Source organism: Cheilinus undulatus, linkage group 4, assembly GCF_018320785.1.
Source record: "Cheilinus undulatus linkage group 4, ASM1832078v1, whole genome shotgun sequence".
Taxonomy (NCBI): domain Eukaryota; kingdom Metazoa; phylum Chordata; class Actinopteri; order Labriformes; family Labridae; genus Cheilinus; species Cheilinus undulatus.
In genome coordinates, this window is record NC_054868.1 from 45,285,174 (window position 1) to 45,297,188 (window position 12,015).

The window sequence follows — 12,015 nt, forward strand, 5'->3', positions numbered from 1 at the left end:
GAGCAAAGATGGAGAGGAAAAGGGAGGAGGGGGGAGAGGTGAAGTGGTAAATAGATCGTAATGGAAAGGAGACAGGAGGTGGAGTGAAAAAAGGATTGTAGGAGTAGGAGGAGGAGGGGAGGAACTGATAGTGATGGAGTGATAAGGAAAGATGGAAGGAATTATTATCAGACTGGGAGAGTGTTCGTGTGTCGCCTGCGCATGCGGCCGTTTTGCCCTGAATAAAAGGGGCCGGGTGTGAAGCGGAGCGCTTTAGTGGTTTCAGCAGTTTGATTTCTGTTTGGCTCATTCTTTTTCTTCCATTCGCACCATCTCACAGCTTATTATACAGAACAATCTGGAGGAGTAAACATAACGGACCATGGTGGGCACACACACAGCCACATGCGCACACACAAAGCCACTCGGAGTAATGATGATGAAATGGTGTGTTAAGACTAGCCCCTGATAGCTTTCTGACAGAGAGAGTGGGGAGAGAGGGAGAGTGCTGAGGAGGAGGGGGTGAAAAGAGGAAAATCTGAGCACTGGCCCAGCTGTAATGACACTAAAGGCCTGGAGCAACGTAGAAACTTCAGTGCAGTGTAAGTGAGTTAATAAAGAATGTTGGTGTGAGGACTTCCGGTGGCGCCCTACACAGTATGGCAGCTTAGAAACAGAGCTCCGGTACCAGCTGTGAGTTTTCCCCTAATATAGAACTCGAATCCATTTAAAAGTGATACATTCGGACCTAACAATGAACGGGGACAAAATCAAGAAGGGAGGATATGGGCTGAGAACCTACACCGAGCGAGAAATTGACAAAGAAGTCATGGCTAGCGAGGGGTTAGCAAAACAAGATGGTGGTGCTACTGAAAACGAAACTTTGGACTCGATCCGTAAGGTGGTGAGTGAAGCAGTATGTACGGGGATGGCAGCACTCCAAGCCGAGCTGAAAAGCGATCTTATGGAATTCCGAACGTGTTTTCGGGAGGACATTAAAAAACAAATGGACGAATTCGCGTCAGAAATCAATAAAAAGATACAAGATACAACAAACAAGATCGATGGCACAGTGAAACGCATCGGTGAGCTGGAGAGGAGAACGGCAGACACGGAGCGGTGGGATATCGGAGTGAAAGATGCCTTAACGCAGCTACTGAGTGATCAACGAGCAATGCAGGATAAAGTAGCAGATTTGGAAGGACGCTCTCGGCGCAATAATATTAGGATCTATGGTGTCCCGGAGGAAGCTGAAGGCACGTCTGTTGCAGTGTTTGTGGAAAACCTCATCAAGTCAGAACTTGGAGCTGATCTTGGCCCGGACTGTGACTTGGGGATTGAACGGGCTCACCGAGCCTTGGCGTCAAAACCTCCCGCAAGTGCCGCGCCACGGTCTATTGTGGTCCGGTTCCTTAAGTTCTCGGTTAAAGAGAAAATACTGTACACGGCATGGAGGAAGGAACTTCGTGTTCAAAACAAACGAGTGTACTTCGATCATGATTACGCAGCAGACGTGCAGATCAGAAGGAAGGAATATATACCAGTTAAAAGGGCACTGAAAGAAAACGGAATACGCTTTCAAACTCCTTTGACGAAAATCCGCATCTTTTATGAGTCGGGCACGGTCCAGCACAACAGCGCGGCACAAGCAGCAGAGGACCTGCGCAAGCGAGGATTCACGGTGGGTGAAGTAAAGCAAAGCACCAAGAAGAAAGCAGTAACGGAGGAGATGCTGGCTCGACTTCTGCCGTGGGAAACGACCGAACACCGACACGGCGGAGAAAAGGACCGGTTCCAGCGGCAGGTTCGGGAAAAACTGAAAGGATACCGTAGAACGGAACCGGGAGCAGCAGTAGAGGATGAGTGAGGCATGGACTATTCTGTATAGAGTGAATATGATGGTGAAAAAACTTTGTTTACGTTTTGTTTTGGATTCGAGGCTGCTCTACTATCACCAGGGATTGAGTCAGTGACATTTAAAATAACCCTATCCTACCCTTTTTATTTGTATAGGCTGTATATAGAAATATGTATAGCTCTTTTCTTTATTAACGGTGGAGGCTGGTACCTGTCGACAACAAATAAATAGCCACACACTTTACTTAGTAGATGAGGGGCCCCACCCCGTGGCCATCCCCCCTCACTGTTCGAGGTGACACAATACCTATTTTGTTGGAAGCACAGTTCTTTGTTTTGTATTATAGTTCGGCAGGAATCTTTTCTTATGTTTTCCTTTCTGTTTTTGAGGTCTGGAAGGTCACAGTGGTAAAATTACAAACAAAAATATTTAAATGCAGTACCAGTATTATAATATAATGTCATTAAATGTTAATGGGCTAAATAATCCGATTAAGAGGAGTAAAATGATATCTAAAACAAAAAAGGAGAGGATAAACATTGCATTCTGGCAGGAAACACATCTTTCCGATGTCGAACATGATAAATTGAAAAAAACAGGCTTTAGAAACACCTTCTTTTCATCTTATAGGAATGGAAAAAAAAGAGGAGTTGCCATTTTAATCTCAAACTCAACTCGCTTTGAATTTTTATCAGAAATAAGAGATAAAGAAGGCAGATTTGTCCTTATAAAAGGGAAATTAGATGAAAAGGAAGTGACACTGCTTAATGTCTACTCTCCTCCTGGGACTGATATTTGTTTTTATAAAAAGATCTTTAACCTGATTGCTTCAGAGACGGTTGGGACCCTGATATGTGCAGGAGACTTTAACATGCTTCTAAACCCCTCCCTAGACACAACTAATAGGAAAAGAAAGAAGAACTCAACTGAAAAATGTATAAATAGGATTTTAAAAGATTTGGGATTGGTTGATGTGTGGAGGTCATCCCCAGAGTATACCTTTTATTCTGCTCGGCATACGGCTTATTCAAGATTGGACTACTTTTTTATGTATAAAAAAGATATGCATCGTCTGAAAGATTGTAGAATAGGCCAGAGAGACCTCTCGGATCATTCTGGTGTTTACTTAACATTACATTTAGATGGCAGACGATGTAAAACACTATAGAGGTTAAACATTGGAATGCTAAATGACACTCCTTTCAGAAATGCTATGGTGAAAGACATAAATCTTTATATGCAGGATAATAACAATGGGGAGGTGAATCCTTGTATATTGTGGGATGCAGCCAAAGCTGTTCTCAGGGGGAAAATCATAGCCAGAATGGCTTTATTGAACAAAACTAAAACCCAGAAGCTATTAACATTGCAGGAAAAACTGAGAGATTTAGAAAAAATGAGCATTACTAATAAGGATCCATATACAACACAACAAATCAGAAATGTGAAACAGGAAATAGATAAAATATTAAGCGAGGAAGTTGAGAAAAACATTAGGTTTATGAAGCAAAGATATTATGAAGCAGGCCCAAAAGCTTCTAAATTGTTAGCCTGGAGGCTTAGAAAACAACAAGCAAACAACTGCATTCATAAGATTAGAGACCCGGCAACAAATAAGATTTCTAGCAACTTAGATGATATACAAAAAGTGTTTGAGACATACTACAAGTCCCTTTATTCACAGTCAGAACAGCCAAATAGACAAACCATTAATGAGTTCTTGAACTCCCTAGACCTTCCTATGCTAGGTAAAGAAGCTAACGATAAACTTAGCCTACCAATAACAGTAGAGGAGATAGAGAGTGCTATCTCAAGTTTGAACTCTAATAAATCTCCCGGTACAGACGGGTTTCCCACGGAGTGGTATAAATCAATGAGAAATCACCTACTCCCCTTATTAGAAGCATGCTTTAATTTTATATTGAGGGGGGGATCTCCCCCTCCCTCTTGGGGAGAGGCTTTTATATCGGTTATCCCAAAAGAGGGAAAGGATAGGATGGATTGTCGGGGATACAGACCTATAAGCGTCTTAAACACAGATTATAAATTATATGCAACTATCTTAACAAAGAGGATGGAGGCAGTGATGCCTCTGTTAATTGATGAGGACCAAACGGGTTTTATAAAGAATAGACAAACTCAAGACAATATAAGAAGAGCATTACATGTAATTGAGAAAATACATGAAGGAAAAATTAGCTCTATTATTCTGAGTTTGGACGCTGAAAAGGCTTTTGATTCCGTCGGGTGGGAATTCCTCTTCCTTGTTATGAAAAGATTTGGTTTTAGCCTGAATTTCATCCGATGCATACAGGTACTTTACTCCTCTCCTACTGCAAGAATAAAGATAAATGGTAGTCTCTCTAACTCTGTAACCTTGCAAAGGGGCTGTAGGCAGGGCTGCCCTGCCAGCCCTAGCCTCTTCAACTTGTTTATTGAACCTTTGGCCCAAATGATTCGACAGGATAAAGAATTAAAAGGAATTATGATGGGAGGAGAAGAATATAAAGTGAGTCTGTACGCAGACGATGTTCTGGTCACGCTTGTGGATCCAGATACAGGTCTGCCTTTACTTATGAAAAGACTTGAAACATATGGTCTATATTCAGGTTATGTTCTTAATGTCCATAAGACTCAGGTCATGATATTTAATTATGCTCCATCACAAGGACTTTTGGCGAAATATAACTTTAAATGGCACTCCTCGCATATCAAATATCTTGGAGTAAACCTCCCCAAAGACCTGTCACAGTTGTATAATATCAACTATCACCCCATTAACAAAGAAATATACAGGGACCTCAGTGGCTGGAGCTTGCTCCCTCTTGATTTCGGCAGCAGAATTAGATCAGTGAAAATGAACATTCTTCCCAGATTATTATACCTCTTCTTATCACTACCAGTGGAAATACCTCAAAAACAGTTCAGAGAATGGAATAAACATATTTCACGATTCATTTGGGATAAGAAAAGACCAAGAATAAAATTTACCACCCTTCAGCTGCCGGGAGAGAGGGGGGGCATGGCTCTTCCATCTTTAAGGGATTATTACATGTCAGCACAATTAAGACCCCTTTTACACTGGTGTAATCCAACCTATATAGCGAAATGGAAGAATATGGAGTTGAGCATGATGGATATACCTACTCAATCAGTGCTTGGATATGTAATGAGGGAAAAGGATTTGTCACAAACAACAAGTAAATGGGTAAATCATTCATTAAAAGTATGGGCAGAGGTAGTCAAAAGTTTTCAACTCCAAAATGAGATTAAGCTACTTCGATGGCCAGCGTATGATCCAGACTTTACACCGGCATCGCAAGATCTTAGATTTAGAGAATGGGCTTATAAAGGTATCTCTTCACTGTGTAAGATTGTTAAAAAGGGGGAATTTAACAGTTTTGATACCATATGTCAGTCATTTGGACTAGTTGGGGCTGACTTTTTTAGATATTTACAGCTCCGTGATTACTTTTGTAAAAAGGTGAAAGGCCCTGGTACAAGAGAACCACCAATACTTGTTCAGCTGTTTATTGATGCTTATAATTCCAGTAGCAACAAAGGCCTCATAGGTAAATTGTACAAAGGTATCTTATTACTTAAAAATGATAATACGGATTATGTTAAACAAAGATGGGAAAAAGAACTGGACATTACAATAACAGAGGAAATGTGGCTAAAAGCGTGGGAGACACGGTCATCTTCAACAAACTCCTGGACATGGAGGGACTTCTGTTGGAAGAACTTGATACGTTTTTTCCTTACTCCTAAACAGAGATCAAAGCAAACAGGCAACCAGCTTCCCTGCTGGAGGGATTGTGGAGAGACTGAGGTTGACCACGCCCATGTGTTTTGGACTTGTCCCCTCATTCAGTCCTTCTGGAAGGAGGTAGCAGCAATTATTTCAAAAATTTTGGGTTTTACTATCAGTACAACATTTACATCCCTCTATCTTGGACATCTTCCTAATGGTCTCAATAGTAATGATACCTATCTTCTAAAAATCTTGCTTGTTGCAAGCAAAAAAGCCATTACAAAGTGCTGGTTACAGAAAAATGGTCCATCGGCTGGTCTCTTTGTTAGCATTGTAAAACAGCTGCATATTCTGGAACAGATGACTCATTCTATACGACTTCAAAAAGAGCTTGGAGAGAAACGATGGGAAAAATGGAACTTTTATTTGGCCAGCTAGTGCTTTACTGGTGTTTTGATAACTGCCACATGTGTTTGTATGTTTGTACGGATATGTATATCAGTGTATGTGTTTACATATATAGATATGTGTATATTGTAACCACAAGGTTTTGCACTCTGCATTTGAATGAGGCAGTTTTGCTGCCCTCTAGTCTGGACCAATCCAAGACCTCATGATTATCTGGGTTTTTTTTTTTTTTTTTTTTTTTAAATGTTTTATTACGCCTGCCTCTTGTTCTATTTAAAAAACTACAAATAAAAAGTTAAAAAAAAAAAAAGAATGTTGGTGTCTCACCGTCCCCTATGATGCCCAGTATGGCCAGATCCACCAGGCGTTTCCAGTACGATCCTTTCTGCAGGGCGATGCCGTAACCTGTGGTGGCAAAGATGTAGCCGCTGCCTATGGTGACTAGCTTGCAGCCATCATCTCTTCCTGCCATGTAGTTCAGCACAGCAGCATCATAAATAAAAGCATCCAGTTTTCTGTGTGGAAAAAAGCACATTTAAGATTTAGTATCCAGACCAGGGGCTGCATGATTTAGAAATTAGACCAACAAGTCTTTTTTTCCCTCTCCCATCTGTGCATATCAAATTATATACATATTTATTATTATTGCTTTTATACTGTCGCCGACCAAAACTTATTTAGTTTAAGTAATACAGAAGAAGTCATTCTTGTGATCGAACTGCTTGCCCTTCATCCTCAAAACTGACCTGTGACAGCAAGTTGAAATCAATACACATTGCAGGAATAGTTAACATTCTTGAAGGTGCACTGATGCATTTTTTTGCAGGGTATGTTTTTTAAATATGAAGCTACAGATGATTTCCTAGAGCACTGCATCAGATTGAATTTGCCATGCAAAGAGAAACCCCTCGAAGGCCTGCTGCTGTTTAACGTTGCATTTACGTATGCATCACAGGCGTTCTTATAAATATATATGCTTATACGTGATGCATGTTACTTAACGGCATTACTAGAAGGCACATTGGGGAGCTCAGGCTGTATACAACTACCCAATGTGTTGGGTTGAAACAACAAACACTAGATAGGGACACTCTGACAGCAACAGATCAGCAAAGACTAATGGCTGGTGATCAGAAAACACTGTCTGCACTCTGTTTCTTCAACATTTTCCACAGAGCATGGGTGTTTTCTAGGCCACTGGTTCCTAGCCTGAGGTCTCGGACCTCCTTGAGGGGGGCACCAGAGGTTTCTGGGGGGGTTGCGCGGGTCTGTGTTCTCAGAGGTTGTTAAAGTTAGGCTTACTCATACTAATCAGGATCATGATAAAACACTTATCAATAGTTCATACAAGGGTCTTTCGGTAAAAACACTTGTGTATTCTGTTAGGATATGGATGGTGAAAACTATTCAAATTGATTTGTATTTTTGGTAGCAACATATCAGGGTTTTTTTGTGTACCTGGGGAACTTCAGCTCTTTTTAAGGTACTAGTGGGGGGTTTAATGGGGAAGAAAGTTTTACAATATGTACTTACATCTTTTTTCCTAAGTACATTGCAACTCCATGTACTTGTGGATTTTGGGTTTATGTCTGGATTGTTGTGACATACGTTTTTATTACTGTGGTGACAGCTATATGTATTTGTGCAACACTTGGAGTCTTAGACAAATTTCCACTAGAGGACAATAAAGAGTACCGTATCGTATTATATCGTATTGTACCGTATGGCATCGTATCCTACCGTATTGCATCCTACCGTATTGTATCATATCCTACCGTATCGTATCCTACCATAATGATTCGTATCCTACTGTACCAAATCCTACCGTATTGTGTCGTATCCTACCGTATCGTATCCTACCGTATCGTATCCTACCGTATCGCATCCTACTGTATTGTATCTTATCCTACCATATCGCATCGTATCCTACCATATCGTATCCTACCATATTGTATCGTATCCTACTGTATCAAATCCTACCGTATCGTATCCTACCATATTGTATCGTATCCTACTGTATCAAATCCTACCGTATTGTATCCTACTGTATTGTATAGTATCCTACCATACCGTATCCTAACGTACTGTGTTGTATCATATCATATCGTATCATATTGTATTTTATTCCTTTTCTATTCTTTTCATCCCATTGTATCTTTGGTTTAGCGCATGTGTGTTCAAACCTTTGATTGTGTTTATCTGATTTGAGCTGATATCAGCATTTTTAACTGAGCAGTGATCGGCAATATGATCTGATCAGCCCAGATGATCATTTATGTCAGCTGTCATTTTGCATCAGGCTGTAAACGTGTGATGCCATTTAAAGTGATCGGTCAAAAATGGTCTAATTCCAACCAAGGTTTCAATGCCAGTATATGCCAAATGTTGATAAGATAAAGCAGATTTAAACTTCCATTGCAGAACTGTTCCTAAAAAGCATGAATCCTTGCATGTGTATGAGGTGACTGTTTTGTGATTTGGCAGTTCTGTACATATTCGTTAAGTTCTTTGGCCTCTACTCCTGTTTTGCTTCAGACTCACACACCTGAACAACCTCTTTGTTAATGAACAAGTCCTAAAAATGTACTTAATGTGCATGCATAAATAATATAGTAAGAGTATGGATTATCATTCATGGTGACTAATGACATAAAGCTGATGGCGTAGTAACACCTCTCCATTGCTTAAACATTTCTCTTTGTAAATATCAAAATGATTTTTTGCACTCCCATTTTGACAAGGCCATCAGCTGGGAAAGGGGCAGCAACTGCACACTGTTTTTAACTAAAGAAGGATCTAATTAATGGTTAAAATGATTATTTTTTGATCTGTTACCCTTCTTTTGGTGATCACAATAAAGTGAGGAATGTGTTATTTTGCTTTTAACAACCATAGCCTATTTCCACTGTTATTTCTTCCTTTAGAATTTGGTAGTGCTGCAGAGTAGCTTTAAAACTGCTACCAACAGAAAGACTACATCCAGAAATACAAGTGCAGAGGATGTCATGGATAATATAACATTTCCATTGTTCTGGAAAGGCTACTCTGCACAATGCATTCTGACACATGTAGGTACGACCTACACTGCTCAAGGAGCATGAGAGCTTTATAGGTTAGTATAGCATGCACTGAGAAATGTTCTTCTTTACTGACCACATCAAACAAAGACACTGGTGTAAATATGCTGAGTAGTGAATGGTGTGCCTTTTAAAATACATCAAAGCATTATTACAGCATACATACATGTTTTCCATTTCATGGCTGCATATGCTTTTCTTTAATGTAAATCTTTAGATGCTAATTAATTTCATGTAATATTTACAACAACTACAGCAGTGGTTCTCAGCTGGTCAAGCCTCAGGACCCACCACCAGCTTCTTCAAGAGAAACTGTGACCCAAATTTCCAAAACATTTCACACAGTCAAACTTAATTAGTGAAGAATGTTGCAGTTAGGACCCTAGATCAAACACAACACGACTGAAGAAGAAAAAGAGACCAAAAAAAGTAATGTTTAAAAAGTATATCATTGCAGAAATCCTGGGAGGACATGCATGCATACTTATTACCCTACTGGGAATATGTTAGAATTTTGTTACATTTCCAGAGTGTCATGGGAAAACCAGCTTTGAAATTCTAAGAAATGAAGATGAAATGTTGTATTTGAAAGAAACAACCAAAACTGACCCATTGTCACTGGAAAACAGAGTAAAATTACAGGTCTGGAAGTAAGTCCATTTAGGCCTTTAGTAAATTGGAGATTTTTTGACACCAAAAACAGCTTTGTGATTAGGAGTAAGTATTAGAATCAGACACCAACATGGTACAGCTACCAATACATCTAATACCTACTGGACTGAGTTACAACACAAATGTTGATGCTTCATTTCAGCACCCTGCCACCCAGACACAACCCCCAGCTCCACTCTAAATTAAAGTAAAGAAATACGTTACTGAATTTGTGTGATTTAGGTGCACTCACTTTATTTCTGCAGGGCATGGTTACAATCACATGACACAAAGCCAATGTATGAATTTTAGGCTCTTACATGGAGAAGTTACACCTGTTTCCTTTGATGATCTCCTGTTTTACTGGGATGTTTGAAAGATATTTCTATGAATCAGCTATGATACCCAGCTTTTATTCTCCCAGTGACTTTCAACACACTTTTCCACACTTTTTTGTCTTAGTATCAATAGCATCGGTTCAGAACTGTTGAAAAGAACCCAACATGATCAGATAAGTCCACGTTATTGGATATATATTTGTATCTCATCTATATGTATATTGAACAAAATAACTCAACAGATAGCTGCATTCTAAGTAAATTTGAACTTAGAAATTCACCAGCAGGCTGCCATGTTTTGGTCTGCACTGACAGTGTGACGTCACGTGGCCACAGCGTTCCTCGGCCCATGCCATATCTTTGCTGTTTTGGCTCTTTCACTGACTGAGCACATGAGATGTGTATCTCTGCTGTGACATACCCGGATTTTAGCTTCGCTTGCATGTTAGTAATTCAGAGCTTTCAGACTGCCTGCATGAGCACCATATCACACACGCAGAGAATTCAGAGGATTAAGGTCTTGCCTTTTTTTGTGACCTATAAGTGGTTATTGGTCAAAACAGACAGGGAAATGATAGAGAGCTATATTTACTTTGTTGTAGCAAATGTGTACGTCCACGTCAGTAGAATATGCTTGCAGTCTGCTTCTTGATGACCTTAATGAAGGCCACAAGCTAAAATGTGTCAGTTTCGTTGTTCAACGTCTACTATTTGGGAAGCTTTTGGTTTCCACACCAGTACAATATGCCAGAGGAAAGATAAACACAGCTAGAATACCCTTTGAGTTAAAAGCCAACTTTAGCATTTCTTTGGAGACACTCCCTTTGTTTGTACAGAATGCTTTTATTTTGAAAAGCCCCTGGCACTGTTCCACTACACACTGAATTAAGTCACTAGTTGGGAGGTTTACAGAGGTAAAACTTGATAGCAGGGAGAAAAAGCTAACACGGAGCACGCTCGCGTCGGGTATAAAAGTAGTGACGGTAAATGTCAGAGCAGACACACAGCACATGCAAGCAGCAAAATAGGCTGCTAGTCTGAGATGGCTGGTTTCTGCTCAGAAATAGTTTGGTTGAACTTTGTGGCCATTAGACTACCAGTGCAGAGCAAAACATGGCGGCCTCCTAGTTAGTTTAGAAGCTCAAATTTACTAAAAGTGCAGATATCTACTAAGTTTTTAGTTCAATGTATGCAGTATATAAGAGATACAAATATCCATCCAATAAGGTTAATTTGTCTAACCATGCATGATTCCCTTTAACCCTTTAGAATTCCAGGTAAAATTAGTCAATAAAGGCCTATCCAGGAATACCCAAATTATATTGAATGCTGTTTGAACCATTTGAAGTACAAGCACAAATAAGGTGTCCCTGAAGTTCCTGAAGTAACACCCTGAAGTTCCTCTCCAAACTGTCAGACTCACTGTATCTACTACTGAGCTACACCACATAAAGAATTTGTATAGTGAAACAGAAGTCTGTAGATGACTAAAGCTGGGAGGTGTTAGCTGGAAAACTCAAGCAGACCAAAGCATGAAGCCCTGTTCAAAGCTGATAAAAATAAAAGATTTTACACCTGTTTTTAAGAGGAAAAGTCAAGGGGTTTTCACACTGGAGACTCCAAAAAGGATTGAGGTTACAGTAAATTTGAAATTATACAAAAGCAGTCCATAGATCTAATGATGTAATGATGTTTCTGGGCTGAATATTTGAGTGGATTTAGATTGTGGGGATTCTTTCTGGCTGTTTTTGTTGGACTATTATGATCAGGGGAGCCCTCTGGTGGGCCCTTAGATATTTAAGGGGTTAAAAAAGTATCAATTTAGCACCGGCATTAGGAAAAAAACAAACAAACAACACCCAACCCAATTCACGACCCACTGAAAACAGCTCTGCAACCCACTTTAGGGTCCCAAACCACCAGGTGAGAACCAGTAATCTACAGTTTATT

General features: G+C 40.0%; 1 protein-coding gene across 1 annotated transcript in view; it reads right to left on the minus strand.

The window, feature by feature from the left end:
* grin2ab (glutamate receptor, ionotropic, N-methyl D-aspartate 2A, b) overlaps positions 1-12,015 on the minus strand; it is a 227,224-nt gene that overhangs the window by 14,871 nt on the left and 200,338 nt on the right. The window contains exon 16 of the mRNA XM_041785148.1: positions 6,327-6,514. Coding sequence (XP_041641082.1) covers positions 6,327-6,514 — 188 coding nt within the window. The remainder of the gene's footprint in view (positions 1-6,326; positions 6,515-12,015) is intronic.